The following is a 19951-nucleotide window of genomic DNA, read 5'->3' as shown; positions in this document are numbered from 1 at the left end:
CTGTCGGTCACTGAATGCAGAGCATGATACCAGCGGAAAATTGTAAATTTCTCCGTCATGTGAAGAGTAAGGTAAATTATGAACATAACGAAAGTTGCTTATAATGAAGAGACGTTTCACGTACGGTAAACGAAGTTTACAGAAAATCAATAGTATAAGAGAAAATGGAGGAAAACCATTCTGGTTTCCCTATAAACCCCCCATCTATTCAAAGATTTTAAAATGATATGCATTCTGAAACCTTCCCCGGTATGAGTGTACTCTAAATATGAAGTTTGGTTGAGATATATCCAGCCGTTTCAACGTGATGGTGGAAAAACCATTCTGGTTTTCCTATAAACCCCCGTCTGTTCAAAGATTTTAAAATGATATGCATATCGAAACCTTCCCCGGGATGAGTATACTCCAAATATGAAGTTTGGTTGTTATCTATCCAGCCGTTTCGACGTGATGGTGGAAAGACCATTCTGGTTTCCCTATAAACCCCCCGTGTATTCAAAGATGTTAAAATGATATGCATATCAAAACCTTCCCCGGAATGAGTATACTCTAAATATGAAGTTTGGTTGAGATCTATCCATCCGTTTCGACGTGATGGTGGAAAAACCATTCTGGTTTTCCTATAAACACCCCGTATATTCAAAGATTTTAAAATGATATGCATATCGAAGCCTTCCCCGGGATGAGTATACTCTAAATATGAAGTTTGTTTGAGATCTATCCAGCCGTTTAGACGTGATGGTGGAACAGACAAACAGACACGAAACGTAAAAATCACCGATTCGGACTTGAGTTGACCTAAAACGGATAAATATCCGAAAAATTGGCAAAACAAAAGAAATTACAGACAGCGGACCCCCTACAATTTTATTTATATAGATTAAGATCAGCTTATAAATTAGTAAGGCGATAAGAACGATAACAATAGTACTAAGAATAAATAAAAAATAATGACGACTGAATTTGTAATACATTCACACAACTCAGTTATATGTACCCAGGAAAAACATCCGGCAGACAGATTTGATTGTAAGAGAGGATGTCAACTGCGGAATGTCCATTTAGCGTGCACTCCACAGTCTCGATGCATTAAGTATAAGGGCCATTTAAAAATAAACGAGCCGGAGGCTATAACACGAAACTCGTACTGTTAGTTCAAAAGTATTGCCCAGCACTGTTGAGGCACTTGTCACACTCCGACACAAGGCGGTGAATGGTCGTCTCGTGAAATTATTCGGTCTGCTTTGAGAACCAATTCCGAACGTACTGATTGACGTCATCGTCCGAGGTAAATAGAATACAATACGATACAATACAATACAATAGATTTATTTTGTCTGGCAAGATTAAGGCCATTAGGCCCTCTCTTCCATCTAACCAGAAAATACAGTTTCTACATGTGCAAAACTGAAATAAGTACACTTACAATTGAAACATCTTGCAACTACTAAACAATACAATATTATGATTTTAAAAAAGGAAAAATAGGAGAATGATGATGATGATGATGATGATGATGATGATGAAGATGATTATTTACACAATTATGACATGATTAGCTAATTTCTATTATCCTTGGTAATAACAGTGGGATTATATAAAGTCTACAGTTTGAGGAAGGCTAAATCTACAATATTTCCATAGCATTACTTAGTAGGTAGCGGTGAAAAAGTTGCCTAAAACTAGCAGGTGAGGCTCCTCTGACAGAGACGGGTAGTGCATTCCATTGTCGTGCCGAAGAAATAACAAATGAGTTTGTGTATCGTGTGGTGAGGTGAGGTGGAATAGATAACAGTGTATCAGATTTTGACCTTGTTCCAAAACTGTGATTCGATGAGAGGTGGTGAAATTGACTGTACAAGTAGGGAGGTGTGCATGAGGAGAGTATTCGACGAAGAAGGCATAAAGCATGAAGATTACGGCGCTGTTTGAGTTTTAGCCAACCAAGTTCATCATAGGCAGGTGTAACATGGTCAAAGTAACGTAGGTCACATATATAGCGAACACAGGTTGTAGTTTGTCGTTGTACACGGCGTCACAGTAGTCGAAGTGAGGCAATACCAGAGTGCAAATAAGGCGTTCTTTTAATATTCGAGAAAATATGTTGCGGAATCTTCTAAGTGAGTTAAGTGTCGCAATACTTTCCTGTAGATGCTGGTAACCTGCTGCTGCCAAGAAAGATGTTCGTCTATCAAAACGCCGAGATCTTTGACAGATTCACTGAAATCAATGGGTGAATTTTGTAGGTAGCGTTTTGGTAAAGTGAATTTGCTTATAGTTTTTGAACAAAGCCGAGGATGTGAAATTATTATAGCTTGAGATTTTACGTTATTTAATCTAAGTCCATGCATGTCAGTCCAGTTAGAGATTTCTTGTAAGTCTCTATTGAAATTTTTAATTTCATTGGTTAGTCTTTCCGGTTCACAGTGCAAGTATAATTGTATATCATCAGCGGCGTCTGAGAGCCTTCTTTAGCTCACATTGGATTTTTTGGTTGGCGACGACTCTGCGTGCTTCCACTGGGGTCTTTTACGTTTTGAGTTATGTTCGAAGTGTTGACACCATATCTCGCCTCCAGCGACCATCCGTGACATGAACTCATCCCCTTCCTTGGCATAGCCCAGCAGATGTTCAAGAGAGAGATTCATTTACATGCTTCCTGTGCTAGTTGAATACTGTAAGGCACCCATTGGGCGCACTTTTAGCGAAATTTCAATCTCTCCTTAATGATGGCGTGAACACTACCGACGTTCCGACCTCTGCGGCAATGGCTGCTACCGTAAATCTTCCGTCTTACATAATGATGGCATCCACCTGCTGGACAATGGCATCGGTAATGCGGTGTGGCATTCCAAACCGTGCAACATCAGCCATCGACATGCGTCCTTCCCTGAATCCCTTATGCTTGAAGGTTGATCACTGAAATATTATAATGTACTGACCCTTTAGAAGCTATGTCCAACAATTTCTTGTTGATCATTATTCAAAACTGAAGTGGTGTAAACAAATCCCTCACCGAAGAACACATCATCAGAAAACATTGGGATACACTCATACAACATTTACACTCACAAGGAGTGGCCATCGATCGCAGAGTCCGGTTTCTGTCCGCTAAATTTTGGGAGGTGGTGCGATCCCCACCACGCACCCTTGCAATGGACATTCAGTGCTTTCGTACGCTTGTGTCATTCTTCGATGCATTTTCATTTCCGTCACTCGTTTGCTGTTAGTAAACGCTTTACACCCGTTTGCTCTTCTCTTGAAGTCTCCAGTACGACTGGACGCAGTGGACTATGAACGCGGCGAGTGTTCGTTGTGTCGTCACGCGCTGTACACCCATGTCGTTCGAGCGGCGAGTTTAGGACCTCAGCGCTCTTATAGGGACCGCACGTTCTTCCGAAGGAAATTGCATTTCCGTTTTTGGAGCTATTTTCGTTTCATAGCCTCCGGCTCATTTGTTTGAATGGCCCTCATAGAAAAGAATGATAGTAGGAATTCATTCGAGCTAGTGGAATTCAAGATGGGAAACCAGAACGGGTACTCATTTTATAGAATGAGTAAGAAAACGAGAATTAGAAGGCAGTTAAGTAGGAGTGTTCATCGAAAGTATTTGGTGAACAATTGCCTTTCTTCGTTCATTTATGTCAAGGCATCCCAATGTTTCGAAATATGGTGTAACATGAGCATCTTGTTTCTGTTTGTTCGAATGCGAGAGTTTTGGGTTCATTGAAGCTTGTTCAGCATTTAGATTGACTAGTACCGTATTACAGCAGTCTAAAATTGGAAATAGCAGTGCTTGGATTCATTTTAATTAACTATGTATCTCTCTTCGGATTAACACTATTTAACGTCTAGAACAGGAATTATTATCCATTTTTTGTTTCACGGAAACGTTTAAAGGTCTGGTGAAATGTACGGATCCAGTCGTATAAAACTGATAAAATAACTATGCACGCAATGAATATACTTTATTTTGTTGAAAATTGGTTGACTCCTGCTTTGTATGACGTACACAATATATGAATAAAGTACATAATTAAAAGAAACGGTTTATTTTTCAGTTTAATTAATGACCACTCTGTATAATTATATACAATCAAGTATAAAATGTAAAAATCAAGGTTATTTATTTACTTCCATCAGTCGAAGGTTGCCACAATCGACAAAGCATAACGAAACATTAAATTATAATTCTGGTTTACAATAAGTTTCTTGATTACATTTTTCTTTAAACTATATGAGTTACAATACGTATTAATGACTTCTCAGTAATGAAATGGATGCCGTCACCTTACGATGGTTGGTGATCTAATTGATTTCGAGAAATCGTAAAACATCTGATAGAAACTGAGTCTAACCACCGTCGTCTTGATCTCCCTCTACTCCTCTTTCCCACCACAACAGAAATCCATTATTCTCCTAGGTAACCTATCCTCCTCCATTCGCCTCACATGACCCCACCACCGAAGCCGGTTTATGCATACAGATTCATCCATCGAGTTCATTCCTAACTTAGCCCTTATCTTCTCATTTTGAGTACACTCCTGCCATTGATCTCGTTGTTTTTACCAGAAATGACTCTTACTACTTTCATGTCTGTTATTTCTAACTTATGAATAAGATATAATGAGTTAACCCTGCTTTCGCTTCCGTAAATCAAAGTTGGTATGAAAACAGACCAATGTAAAGATAGTTTCGTACGGGAGCTGACTTCCTTCGTATAGAATACTGCTGATCGCAACTGCGAGCTCACTGCATTAGCTTTACTACATATTGATTCAAGGGACACTGGGACTGAAATTTCTAATTCCTGCAAATATTAAGATATCACCGTAATATTTGGTTGGCTCAAGTTATGTACTATTTTGAATATCTGTACTAAATTTGATGAGTGTAGCTTTACTAGTTTCATAGATATTAATTATTTTCCAATATTTATATGCGAATTATTCAAATATTCTAAATGTTAAGCGTATCAAAGCGATCCAGATAGCATATTTTTAAGTAATGATCTAGTACCTTATATAAATGAAACTGTGCATCATTTTTGAGATTGTATTATTTAGTATGGAGATAGGACTTTTTCCCCTGTTGAAGTTTATTCTTTGTAAAATTATTATAATTTCAAGGTTTGATTTTTTTTACAGGCAAACCAGAATTTCAATCATAAAAGTAATGCATACGATTATGGATAATGTACTAAGGAACATTCATGTGAATTTTCAATATAATAGCATCATATCTGTAATGCGTAGGACATTTTATACATCTGAAAATGTGAAACTGAAAAAAATAGCTCTTTTCTAAAATCATGCATATTTATTTTAAAATTGTCACTTTACTTAGTCATTAGAAATGTCCTGCAGCATAAGTCACACCCTCCGTCTTCCGTTCTTCATCCTATTTCTTCATGTTTGTTACCTTCGGCTTCCGTCGAGTTGATTTTTTCTTCACAGAGCACGATCGCTGTATTTCATAATTCTTGCGAGCGTCAGCCTGAGGACTGATTTTTCTGCCACATGAGGGACTGAAGTTCTTTTGATATCCGACTTCTGCCACAGCACTGGATACAACAATTTCAAGTCTCTTTCTTGCTACAGAAGTTTTCTTTGGACACTTTCTCCAGATGCTAGAATGTAGACTTTTGTTCTGATTCTGCGTGGCACCACGGACACATCGGGATAGTACTTCATCAGAGGCCAGCCTCTTATACACAGGCATAATCTTACACAGTAACGGCTCAGAAAGCTTGACCAACATTTTATCATGACTCTGCGGTAACATGCATTCTGTTATGCTTTTGCTATAGAAGCACCAATCATGTAAGCCTTGGGGGAATTTCTTATGTTGGGGCTTACCGTTGGTGGATATGTAATAGTAGAGTGTGGCAGAGATAGCATTTTTCATGTTTGCAACTTTAAGTGTGTTTTTTACAATATAATTCCTATAATCGTTGGTAAGGTTGGTAATTGTAGTATTAGCAAGACCACCTAAACGGTCACCTAACACACTCCCTTCACTTTCCAAGTTTGTAGCATCTGTCTCAAACCTGTTCCCATTCTCTTAGCAATGTGGTTTACACACCCCTTCCTCAATACTGTGTTGGTGTCAAACATCACATTTCAAAATTATGTGATGAAGAACGCAAAAATGCGGGTGCAGTATAATGTTCTGTGAGACGCGAAGAGGAAGGGGCGTTTAAATGGCTGCGCAGTAGGCACTTAAATGTCTCGCTGTGCCTTTAAAAATGGCGAAAAGTGGAAAATGATATCGCTAATTTATCGCCAATGGTCAGGGGTAGAGCAGTAAGTGAAAATTGAAAAATCGAAATATTTGATCAAATATGCCTAAAACTCAGACCCACTTAGTGTATTACCATCCTGGGAGAACAGACAACCTAAATACATTAAATTACCTACATGTTCTAGCTTTCTATCACCAATATGACATTCAGTTATGTTGAATGTCTTACCTACTGACATCAATTTAGTCTTCGAAAGGCTAATTTTCATACCATGCTCATTGCAACTATTTTCACGTTCCAAAATACTTGACTGCAGGCTTTCGACACAATCTGATTTTAAGACCAAGTCGTCAGCATAGGCCAGACTGCTTGCTACGGTTCCACCTAACTGAATCCCTCCTTGCTACTTTATAACTTTCAGCAGATGATCCATGTAAAATACGAACAGCAAAGGTGAAAGATTACAGCCTTGTCTAACCCCTGTAAGTATCATGAACCAAGTACTCAATTCTCATTGAAGCCCAATTGTCAACATAAATGTCTTTGATTGATTATAATAATCTACATTTGATTCCATAGTCCCCCAGTATGGGGAACATCTTTACCCTGCCATTCGCTTTCTCTAGATCTACGAAACATAAGCACCGCTGTCCATTCCTTTCGTAGCATTTTTCAATTACCTGGCGCATACTGAAAAACTGATCCTGACATCCCCTCTGTGGTATGAACCCACACTGCTTTTCATCCAACTGCCTCTCAACCACTGATCGCACCCTCCGTTCCAAGATGCCAGTGAATACTGGTATACTAATCAATGAGATGCCTCGATAGTTGTTGCAATCCTTCCTGTTCCCTTGCTTATAGATAAGTGCAATTACTGCTTCTGTCCAATCTAAAGGTACCTTACCTACACTCCATGCTAATCTTACTGCTCTATGAAGCCATTTCATTACTGCCTTCCCACTCTACTTCACCATTTCAGGTCTAAATTTATCTATTTCTGCTGCCTTATGACAATGGAGATTATTTACCCTCCTTTCCATTTCCTCAAGCGTAATTTCACCAGCATCATATCCCTCCACCCATTGAGCCTGTCTATTCGCAATACCACCAGGAAGATATCATTTAAAGTTGAGAAGACATTCAAAATATTCCCTCCACCTCACCAGTGATTCCCTGGGATCCATTATGAATTCGTATGAATTATCCGAAACACTGTTCATTTCCTTTTTCCCTTCCTTCCTAAGATTCCTTTTACTGTCCAGAATGTCTTCCGTGCTACTTGACCTAGCCTTTCCAGGTTATTACCAATATTCCCATGACTTCTTTTTGGATTCAACAACTATTTGTTTCGCTCTGTTTCTTTCACCTACGTACAATTCCCTGTCTGCGTCAGCCCTCGTTTGAAGCCATTTCTGACAATCATTCTTTTTACGTTTACAAGCTGCTCTCACTTCATCATTCCACCAAGATGTTCGTGTTTTCCCATCTTTACACACAGTTGTTCCTAGGCATTCCCTTGCTGTTTTTAAAACAGCATCCCTGTATGCCACCCATTCCCTTCCTATATCCTGAACCTGCTTACTGTCTACTGTTCGAAACTTCTCACTAATCATATCCATGTTCTTCTCTCTAATTTGCCCGTCCTGGAAATATTCTAAGCTTATTCGTTTGAACATAAATTTCACTTTCTCTGTCCTATGCCTAGAGATACTTAGTTCACTACAGATCAGATAGTGGTCTGTATCATCGAAAAATCCCCGGAAATATCTTACTTTCCTAACAGACTATCTGAATTCGAAACCGGTTAAGGTATAGCCTATTATGGATCTGGTACACGCAGCTTTCCATGTGTTGCGGTGAATAGCCTTACACTTGAAGAATGTATTCGTAACAGCTAAACCCATTCTTGCACAGAAGGCCAGCAAACGCTTCCCATTCCCATTAGCTTCCATATCTTCCCCATATTTACAAATCACCCTGTTGTATCCTTCAGTTCTGTTTCCAGCTCTCGCATTGAAATCGGCCATTAGCACTATCCTATTCTTGATTTTACCCTGACAACGAAGTCACTGAATGCTTCATAAAACTTGTCAACTTCATCCACATCTGCACCCTCACATGGTGAATACTCTGAGAAAATGTCCGTCCTAATTCCTGCAACCGACAAATTTACCCACATCATTCGCTCATTTTCGTACCTGACAGAAACTGTGTTGCGTGCAATGGTATTCCTGATAAACAACTCGACCCCACACTCTGCCCTTCACTTTCTGACACCCGCCAATTACACTTTATAATATCGTATCTCTTCCTCGTTATCTCCCCTTACCCGAATATAACTTACTCCTAGCACATCCAGATGCATCCTCTTCGCTGACTCAGCGAGTTCCACATTCTATAAGCCGCATTAATATTGATAGCCCCCCATCGAATTCCATTTCGTTGGCCAAGTTCTTTCCTAGAAGTACTTCGCCTGAGTGTTACTCTGTTACTCCCATAGTTCCGAGACTTGTTTAAAATGTTCTGAGCTCGGTAAATTACTGAAGTAGGATGCTGCATTACTTGCACATAGTCCAAGTGATATCTCTTCTAACGGGTTAGGGAACACCGGTGGATTTCATAGTCCTAGATGTCGAGCACAAAGAGGGCCAGGACTCAGAATATGTCCGATATGCCCACTTCCATTCCATAGCAACTGGTATTCCTACAGTCAGGACCACATACTAGGCCACTCAGCCGTTGTACATGGCTCACGAACTAGGACGTGACTACAGTAACCCACACTTTGAGATACAAAAGTGTGAAAATTATTACACTCATTGCTATTTTTTTATATCTACTGTCGCATTACCTACTACTTGCCTGCGCTTAATAATGTTTTAATGCTGCATTGGAGCTCCTTTACGTTTTACCTCTTGTCTGTTTAAAATATATTATAGAAGGCAAGTTACATTTTCTTTCAATTACTCCAGTGACTATGTTATAGTTTACATACTCTTCTATCAATATAAAATTCCAATGTTGAGGGTTTTTAGATTCCCTCTTGGGTGTAATTAGATAAAATGGAATAACATGAAATAGTTTTGTGATATTCTGATTTACTTTAGCGCTGGTATAATTTGCTGTGCTTTGTACTATTTACGGTCCATACTCTTAGAAGCTGATTGTGTAGGATTGGCAACAGACCAAACATTAATATTTAATTCAATTTTATATTTTAAAAATACGAATAATACAGTATTACCAAAGTTTAATAAGTAAGATGACTATTTGACTGAAAGATAGGGTGCACCATGGACTGAATTAGAAAGACAAGTGAGGGCAAAACTAAAACCAAGGCAATTTATTTTTTTGTCTTCTCCTTTGAGTCTAATAACTTTCAGACCTCTGTACTTCAAAGTAACCCCGAAAACTCTCACATATTTTCCCTATTATTTTATATTCCAAATTATTGACAGAAATGTTTTGTAAGCATTAACTGTTGTTCCAAGAGTATGAACAGATAGAATACTTCCTACACTTCGCCAAAAAGTTTACACCTGTGTATTATTTTCTTAGGTACCCTCCTTACCTTCCTCTTTAATCTGCACATCACTGAAGCCGGTTTGTATGCTGAGCTATATAGGCCTATATCGAGTTCAATCCCAGCATACCCTTTATCTCCTTATTCGAATTACTTCACAACCTTCCTGTGTGTGCCAGAAATAACTCTCATCACATTCATGTCTGTTATGTTCAACTTTTCCGTAATTTATCCATAGCCAATCTATCTTTCTATCCCGTGCAGCGAAGTCGACCTCTAAACAGAATAGGAAAATATTGTCTGAGAATTTCTCATTTATTTGTATACAAGAAACTCTTTGGTATGTACTCCCCTGTTATTTACAAAGAATATTTACTAAACATGAAAGTATTTCTTTTTTTCCAGATCTCACTGTCGGACGCCCGCGAAGTTACTCTTCTGGATGTACAGAACCAGCTCACTGGATTTTACAAATGTGAAGTTTCTGCGGATGCTCCTCTCTTCCATACTGAGATCAAATCATCCTTCATGACTGTTGTGGGTGAGTGTGATTATCACTATTATTATTAATTTAATTATTAACTGGAATAATTAATGTGTACTACCAATAGGGGTAACGAATGGATTCCAAAATGAAGAGAAGTATGAATCTTAATTCATTTCACCCATAATTATGAACTGCCAATGTGTCTACAGGGCAGGAGTGGGCATGACGATTATTTATTGAAATAATATTTTCTAGGCGATCGACGGATATAATTTAGAATCTCAAATATCTGGAAATTTGTGGTTCGAAACCTCCTGTTCAATTTTATTTTCATCATTCTTTATCTACTCAGCCTTTGCATTGTCATCCTCACGTGAGAGGAATTCTCTCCAATAGTAACTTATTTACTGGCGTGTACGGTTGTCCATGCTGGATGTTCATCATAAATGCTTTTTCATGATATTACTCTTTTCATTTTGTTGTTCATCTTTCACTCCATCAGAAAGGTGCACAAGTTTGAATGGTATAGCAGTTGACCTATTCTTTATCCTAATCCTTTTACCAGCTGATATATTCCATTCAAATTATCCGGCCCTACATTATTGCTTACCTCAGTGATCCAGAGTATTGTTATCATGCAGTGCCAGCACCACCTTTCAAAGGTCTGGATTTTCTTTTTATCCCTGTCCATGACAGCCCAGCCTTCTGAGACAATGAGACCAACATTCTAAACAAATACTTTTATGTACTTATTGCGAACTTATCTGCTAATCGCCTCAGATTTCAGCAATGATCTTTCCTTTTTGAAGACTTCCTTGGCTGGTGCTATGCTGCTTCTTATCTCCTTTTAACTCCTTACACCATATGCAATTGAGCTGCATTATAAATAACTTGCATGAATTCAGGAAAAATATTACGAAGGGTTTTAGTGTTTATAGTACGTCATAATGAGGTTAGGAGGGTGTCGGAAATAAGTTAATGCACTCAGTTTAAGTAGTGATGGTGGTTAATATTTTAAGAGGAAGTACAACTGGGCAACCATCCTGTATATACACTATTCAGAGAAAAAACTGGAAGGGGTCGGACATTTCGAAAGGTGAAGGTATCGGCCAAAGAAGCACAAGAGCCATGAAGGGCGTGGAAATAAAAGACTCCCTAGCCCTTGAAACCTAATAGCGTCGAGGTCGGAAAAGAACAAGAGTTGACGAAGGATGGTCAGATGAAATATGTGACAGTGAGAAACCTGGCACAAGGAAGTGGAAGAAATGACAGGACTCAGCTAACGAATCCGTGTTCGCCACCCCACGCTCCTCGGGGTCCAGTTTGCCGTGGGTGTTATTCTAACGCCCCCACCCATAGGGGGACCGGGGTTTAATTAGCGGAGGTACTATTGCTAGGCTCTCCCTTTGTGAATGTGTGGAAATACGATGTTTCATATCTCCACCCACCCGATGACAACTTCTTGAGTGTTTGCGGACGTATCCGTCTCCATAGATTAAATGTACTCTTAGACGTGAAGCTTCCCCGGTTTGCTGAATTATTTAGCTCTTCTCCCAATTTGAACCGCGTTGTTGTTTTATGTAACTTGCGTACGGCTGACCGACATTTCGTATACATTGCAGTATTCTTTGTCAAGCCAGGGTTATCAGTCTCCTCACCACGAAAGTAGGAACATTTCTTCGTATTAAATAGCCTTCTCTCATTGCGGAGGGAACATATGAGTCTCTGGTAAGAACCCAATATTAGAATACGGTTCCAGTGTATGGGACACTCACCAGGTTTACATGGTACGAGAACTAGAACAAATCCAAAGTAAAACAGCCGGATTTGTTCTGTGTGATTTCTGACAAAATGGCACCGTTACGAAAATGTTGAATTGTTTAGATAGGAAGGCTTGGGAGAAAGGAGACGAGCTTCTCGACTAATTGAGTATATTCCAAGCTGTCAGTGGAGAGATGGCGTGGAATGGTATTAGAAGACGAATACATTTAAGTGGTGTATTTAAAAGTAGGAAAGGTCACAATATGATGATAAAGTTGGTATTCAAGGGGCACATTGGGGCAAATATTCGTTTGAAGGGAAAGGAGTAGGGATTGGAATAATTTACTAATGGAGAAGTTCAATAAAGTGAAAATTTACAGCCTAGTTCCAGTCATTCGACCGGGTCAGGAACGGAATGAATGAAGTCGCATCTAGCGGCAAGGATAGGAACTGTGCCAGCTTCCGAAGCCTGTCCACTCCTATGGGGTAATGTTTAATGACTGACAGATGAAATGAAATGATACTAAAGAGTGTTTCTGAAATGAAAGATGACAGGGAAAACCGGAGTACCTGGAGAAAAACTTTCCCAGCCTCCACATTTTCCAGCACAAATCTCGCATAGAGTGGCCGGAATTTGAACCAAGGAACCAAGCAGTGAGACTGGGAACATGTCCTCATACACTCCCGGAACACAAAACGATACGATAAATAAAAATGAATACACTTGATAGGATACTAGAAAAAAGTAATAACTTTCATTCCTCGACCATTCTATTATTCACTTTGTCGATAGACTGACTCGCACTTTTTCACTTCTATTCACGTTCGAATTCACTTTAGAAAATAATTGAATGTTCTAAACTTCGAACAGTCCAGATCTATAATCCGTAATCCAGTCTTGCCAAAAGCTGTCAATAGCAGGCAGTTTCTAGTTAGCGGCACATTCTAAATCATCATTATCGTATGTAGTCTTGCCTGGTCCGCCTACAAGTTAGCTGGTGCGTGTGATTTATTGTTTAACCAATCCCAAAACAGAAGACCTCCAGCGATTTATCTAGCAAACGTGAGGAGTGTTACGAACGGGCCGGCGGGAAGCCAAAGTGATCACTCATCGTCGGTCTTCACTTCATCCTTTATCCTACAACAATGTTGACTTTTCAGCAATCACTTTGATGTTTAAGGATGAAGGAAACTGTGTACACTATTACAGTACCGTATTCCATTAACCGAAATGACGGCATTCCTCCTGTTCTATCAAATACTCTCCCTGTAGATGAACAGTAGAACAACTGCACAACAGATTGCAGAGGAATTAAGTCTCTACTGATTTACACATTTCTGATTTTTAATTAATTTCCTCGGGTAAACACTAAATTTTTCTAGTGATACCAGTAGACAAATGCGTTTTGAGTGGTGCTTTTAAAGGTAGGAAAGATCACAATTTAAAAATAAATTTGAAATTCAAGAGTACAAATTGGGGTAAATATTCGTTTTCAGGAAGAGGAGTAGGTATTGCAATAATTTATGAAGGGAGATGTTCTATAAATTCCCAAATGCTTTGCAATTATTTAATGAAGGACTTGGTAAACAGCAGATAGGATATCCGACACCTGGGAGGCAACCCAAAATGCTGACAAAATATTGCTCTGGAAACTTTTGGCTAACATTTCAGCCAAGGAAAGTACATCTAACTTCGTTTTGTTCCTCTCAAATTTTCAGCTTAACATATCGTCATTTTGCGGATTCATGTATCATAGTTAAAACAGAAACATGGTGATGTAATTTCTAATCACACGATTTTTTACGCCTTTAATGATGGTTATGTCCTGATTGCTTTTGGTGATATTTCAAGCAATTTGTTTTCAATTTCGGATCAGTCTATTTATATCTGTTAGGTTCTTCAGTCTATTAAGGTAAGGTAAGTGGGTATTCTGCCCAAAGGCAAGTCCGAACCTCCGCAGAGGTGTGCCTGAGCCAGAGTTTACGTACGGTAGGGTGGCCAGTTCCTTTCCGATCGTCCATTCCCTTACACCCACCAACAGCGCGTGTTAATCCATCCAAATCATGACCACGCCCAATGTTGCTTAACTTCGGAAATCTCACGGGATTCGGTGTTTCAACACGGCTACGGCCGTTGGCTTCAGTCTATTGAATCTGGATCAGATTAAATAAATAAATAAATAAATAAATAAATAAATAAATAAATAAATAAATAAATAAATAAATAAATAAATAAATAAATAAATAAATAAATAAATAAATAAATAAATAAATAAACAAACAAATAAATAAATAAACAAATAAATAAATAAATAAATAAATAAATAAATAAAACTTCATCTCATTCTATCAAATCAAACTTGAAAACATACATTTATATACAGGGTCTTTCATAAAGAATGAACCGATTTCATCAAGCTATATTTTCCCAACAGTCAGTAGTACAAGATTAAACCTATGACACATTTGTTTGACTGATGTTCAAGTTCAGTGTTCAGTATGGCCACCACCAGCAGCACGGACCGCATCAAGGCGATTTGACAATTCCTCCCAAACGCGTTGCAGCATATCACGATCCACTGAGGTGATCACATGTGTTATCCGCTCCTGAAGGTCATCCGGTGTACTGGGTAGTGGCGGAACATAAGCTTTGTACTTGAAGTATCCCCGCAGGAAGAAGTCGCAAGGAGTTAGATCTGGGGATCTGGGAGGCCATGCGAGTAGAGCACGATCCGTAGTAGTGTGTCGACCAATCCACCGTTGAGGTACAGTTTTATTCAGAAATGCTCGCACTGGTAAGCTCCAATCGGGCGGGGCTCAATCTTGTTGGAAAATGAAGTCGCATTAGTGTGTTTGCAGCAAAGAGAAGAGCCAGGTCCGTAACATTGCGAGATAGATTTTTCCTTTACACAAACATCCTGTTTCCTGGAAGTTGGAACCACCGTCGGATGTTTTAGGGAGAGGGCCTTTACGCGTCGTCGTTAAATCTCTACGAAACTCGCGTTGCATCGTGACCACAGACCCGGTCCGTGCGAACGCAACAACACAGAACGCTTTATGCTGAGGTGTTGCTATTGTTAGACTAATGCGACAATTGAGTGAGCTTACTTCCGTACTGGTTGAATGGTGTCTAGGGGGGAGGGGGGAGGGGAGGGAGGAAGGCGCGGAGCACTCTACTGACTATTAATAGAAATGTGAGGCCACGCCCTTTGTAACGATATGCGACTCGGGGTGGCTTGAGTACGGCACAATAAGCCTTCGAAGTCGGTTCATTTTTATGAAAAACCCTTTACATGTTAATTACTTGTAATCTGTAACTTATCTTAATGAAGCCCTCCAGCAGTGATTCCTCGCTCCTTATGTCTAACATAGAATTCAAAGTGATAGGTAAAATACTCTGTCGTTGGCCCTAGCCAACGTGGCTAGTTAGTTAATTAACTTCCCATTACGTTATGCTCCGGACGGGCCAACGATAAGTTGGATAACTGCACCTTCAAGTTTCATTGTTATTATAACTGCTCCCATTACCATTGCTATCATTTGGAGAGAGACCGGGAGAGTTGGCCGTGTGGTTAGGGGTGCGCAGCGGTGAGCTTGCATCCGGAAGATAGTGGTTCGAATCCCACTGTCGGCAGCCCTGAAGATGGTTTTCAATTGTTTCTCATTTTCACACCTGCTGGGGCTGTACCTTCATTAAGGCCACGGCCGTTTCCTTCCCATTCCTAGGCTTTTCCTGTCACGTCGTCGCCATAAGACCTACCTGTGTCGGTGCGACGTAAAGCCACTAGCATGAAAAATTAGGAGAGAGAAATTCGACTTAGGATTGCTGCACTAACACTAAGGAAACCCCACATGTTCAGCCTACTGATTAATTTGTAAGGTTATCCGTAAGGAATCACATTTAATTAATTTTATTGGCATATTTGTAAATGCTATAATATTGATTAATTTTTGGGCGGCTACCGATCGATGTATTCCATTTATTCTAATAACTTACTGTTAAGTTATCAGATGTTTTTTATACTATTTGGAGTAAATCTCTCAAAATCGCAGTTGACGTTTCTTGCAGAACATTAGTAGGAATTCGAAACCTTGCGATATATACGCAGGGAAATTTGTGATTGTTCCACGCGCACAAAACAACATTCCAATAAATACGCGGTTCTTAATTTTATACTTCTCTCCCAAGTCACGAAAGCAAGGCTCATAGTATTTTAATTGTTTCGTATACAGAGTGACAGAAAAGTTCGTTAACATTTGACGAAGTGATACTTCACGGAGTATTGGAGATATAGAGGTAATATTTGGAACAAGTCTTTGGCATGACGTGGGGTTTCATTGACACCAAAACAAAGCACAATAATGACCAAGAGACTGCGCCGGACGGCAACACGTCAAGTACAAATGGCCACACGTTCTTGACATGAGGTTTTAGTGACACTAAAAATTATGTGATATCATCGATTCACCAAGGTGTTGTGTTAGTACATACATCACACCCTCCCACTATATGTAGAAGTGAGAGATATTGTCAGTATTCGATTTATTTTTATTATTGTATTTCAGTTGTATATTTTGTCACTAATATTTGTAAGCTGGGAGGTTTCCATATATGGTAAGTATAATTTGTTTTGTACAACGGCTGGGAAAACATTGCTATGTTGAACTTGGAAACTTTGCATGAGTCGTGTATATATCCTACTCTGATGACATGAGCTTGTTGTTGTACTCGGAAAGTTCTATGACTCATGCGAAACACCCTAGAGTTTCTTTATGTCTTGGGACCAGGAAGGAGTTCGTGGCGAGGTCTTGACTAGAGGATATACTCATGATTGGATGGCCAAGATCAATCTAAGCGTATCATGTGAGAGGAATGGGAATGCTGTTGTCTATAAATGTTGATTAAATGGCGGGAAATCACACACACGATACCGGAGTGAAACTTCACAGGACGGTGCTGGAGTGAGACTGCTGCACTATACTGGACTGTACTCCAAACCTTCGTGGAACGTAGTCTTCTTATGTTCGTGGAAAGTGGCTGATCGACAAATTGAGGAGTGCTCACGCATTAGGTATTGTAGCTCTTGTGGCGGCCGGGTATTATATGTTTGGTGAAAGCTATCGCAGCCTTTCCATACTTGGTGTCCAGGAACGACAAGCGTGTGTTGCTCAAATGTATACACCTTTATAGCAAGTGTTTGACTCAGTGAACTCAGTCATTTGAGGTACAGTATCTGTGTGATATTATCAGTGCCGATTATGAGAAGCGGCAAGTCGTGTTGATACAGAGACAGTGGAGGGTTCTTAATCTCCATATATGTACATTGTTCAACGGACAAACCGCAAAGGTTGGCTTAGTTCTCGCTTTCGTTTCCCCCACTGTTTTCGTTGTTGTTATTGTAAATATGAAGTCTTCCAGCAATCTTGGGTTTGTGTATTATAAGTGTATTCCGGTGCGTTGATGAGGTGCTCATGCAGGGATTTTATTGAAAATATAGTGAGATATTTTAGAATCAGTGGAGTTATTGATGAACCTAGGTGCAGTTCCTACCTATTTAGTCGTTTTCAGAAGGTTAGGTAAGGCCTGTAGAAGATGTACCAGTACACAGCATTATGTACATGCCGTGGGAGATAAAGAATTATCATGCTCTATCTAAATCCGAGGGATCCTTTTTGGTGAACTCTGGCGCCCATACTACGGACATTTCGGTTAATTATGTTGATTAATTTAATGCATTTCAAGTATTTTATTTATTTATATATTTCATTTACGATATTATATTATTATTATTTATTCAGTGTGTATTCGCAAACAGTTACACGTAACACTAATCCTTTGTCGAAAATCACCGAGATCAAATCGTGCTGCTTTCCTTTGAATTTTTTCAAGTTCTCGTATCAAGTAGTCCTGGTGAGGTTTCCATACACTGGAGCTATACTCTAACTGTGGTCCTTGGTGTCGTAAAATTACAGATAGACCCCAGTCTAAAATCGTACTCACATTAATAGTCACCACCAACATACGGCAGACAGCGGCCACCTTCTCCATAGTACCTTCTCAGGGCTGCACCTAGATATTAATAGCCATACGTAATGATTATCGCTTAAATAATACGAAATTAATATCCCTGCGCATGGGAGCTGAGGCCTCGTTGTTATTTATATTTTATTTACCAAGTGTGATTTATACTGCATAAAATGATAGAAAATGAAAATATGATGCTGACATTCTGTGACTAATTATTTAAAGAATAATCTATTTTGGGTTTTCTCCTTTTGATATTAGATTCCCTATTAACACGAAGACTTCAGAACTGGAATCAGTTCAGCGTTAGTCAACTTCTGACCGCACTGCGACATGAAAGGCTCTATTCCTTGTTAGGTTATCTTCGTCGGCGCCCAAGTTGATTGTTAACAGTCGGTATTGTTCCAAGGCTGGCTCCCTGCTCGCGCATTCTTGTGGCGTCGGTTCACCAAACTTCCTCGGGGCACGAACACAAGATGTAATCAACGATCTCGGTCGGCTACCTCTCTTGCTGGTAGATACGTGAGAGAAACTTGTCTCAGATGAGGGCAAAGTCAAACTGAACTTCGAGACGGCATTATTCACCTCCCTCTGAGGTTAATGTAGGGACTTTGAGCAGGTGATTATGGGCGCTCAAACTATTTAACCAGCCCTCTTTTAGCTCGCACGAAATTCTACATTTTACATAGGAGGCACAAACAATAATTCATGATATGCAACTAGGTGCAGAAAATTGTTCCTAAGATGGGATTTTAGACGTTTTATGTTACTTATTTAAGCTCGTTTAAAATATATACTCATAGCCTGTCCCGCCCACACCAGCTCTAGCAGCATTATGAGAACAAGGTTAATTACTAACGCTTACAGTACCCTCTCCCGGCAAAGAAAGGTAAAAACAATGTCCAAGAGGATTTGTCAGGATGACGACGTGTCGCCTCGTAATCTACAGGCCTTCACATAGTAGATCAAGGCCCATAAGACCTCTAGTACCATGAGTATAGCCGCAATGTTAGTCAATAATAATAATAATAATAATAATAATAATAATAATAATAATAATAATAATAATAATAATAATAATAATAATAACATTATCCAACTCTGTGGTGTAGTTGTTAGTGTGAGTAGCTACCGCATCCGGAGAGCCATTTAAAAAGTGGTACGAGGGCTTCAGCGGGGTCCACTCAGCCTTGGTAGGTCAACTGAGTAGAGTGGGGGTGGGGGTCAATTCCATCTCAGCCTTTGTCGGAGTGGTTTCCATGGTTTCCCACTTCACCTCCGGGTAAATGCCGGGATGGTACCTAACTTAAGGGCACCGCAACTGCCTTCCCTCTTCCTTGTCTATCCGTTCCGAACTTCCCATCCCCCCAGAAGCCCCTGTTCAGCATAGCAGCTGAGGTTGCATGTGTGAGGTTCTGGATCTCCTTCCCAGTTTAATCGTTGACCCAAAGTCTCACGCTCCAGGACACTGCCCTTGAGGCGATAGGGGCGGGATCTCTCGCTATGTCCGAGGGAAGAAACAACCCTGGTTTGTAAACGGACTGCGACCTGCTTGTCTGTTATTCTCGCTATTGTACGGAAGAGCGGCATAGCAAAGATTCCGGAATTCTAAGCTATCACTGCTACAATATGGCCCTACCTATGATGATTTTAATGATGAAGACGGCACACACACCTAGCCCCGAGCCATCCGAATTAATCAATTAAAGGTAAAATCCACGACACGACCGGGAATCGAACCCGGGACTACTTGAACCAAATGCCAGCAACTAACCATTTAGCTATGGAACCGGACTAATTCGTGTCCTCATCCCGAAGTGGTGCAGCTCTTATCAGGCACATCCCCGTTGGAGGTGAGCTACATGAAACTATTTAACCAATTACGAGCACGCCTACCAATCTTAAATA

At 39.8% G+C, this 19951-nt stretch overlaps 1 protein-coding gene across 1 annotated transcript in view; it reads left to right on the top strand.

The window, feature by feature from the left end:
* Positions 1-19951, top strand: part of LOC136874583 (uncharacterized) — a 1690155-nt gene that overhangs the window by 818787 nt on the left and 851417 nt on the right. The window contains exon 4 of the mRNA XM_068227864.1: positions 10176-10311. Within this exon, the coding sequence (XP_068083965.1) occupies positions 10176-10311 (136 nt within the window). The remainder of the gene's footprint in view (positions 1-10175; positions 10312-19951) is intronic.

This window comes from Anabrus simplex, chromosome 5 (assembly GCF_040414725.1).
Source record: "Anabrus simplex isolate iqAnaSimp1 chromosome 5, ASM4041472v1, whole genome shotgun sequence".
Taxonomy (NCBI): Eukaryota; Metazoa; Arthropoda; class Insecta; order Orthoptera; family Tettigoniidae; genus Anabrus; species Anabrus simplex.
The sequence above is the reverse complement of the archived record's forward strand: the minus strand, read 5'-3'. Positions and strand labels throughout refer to the sequence as shown.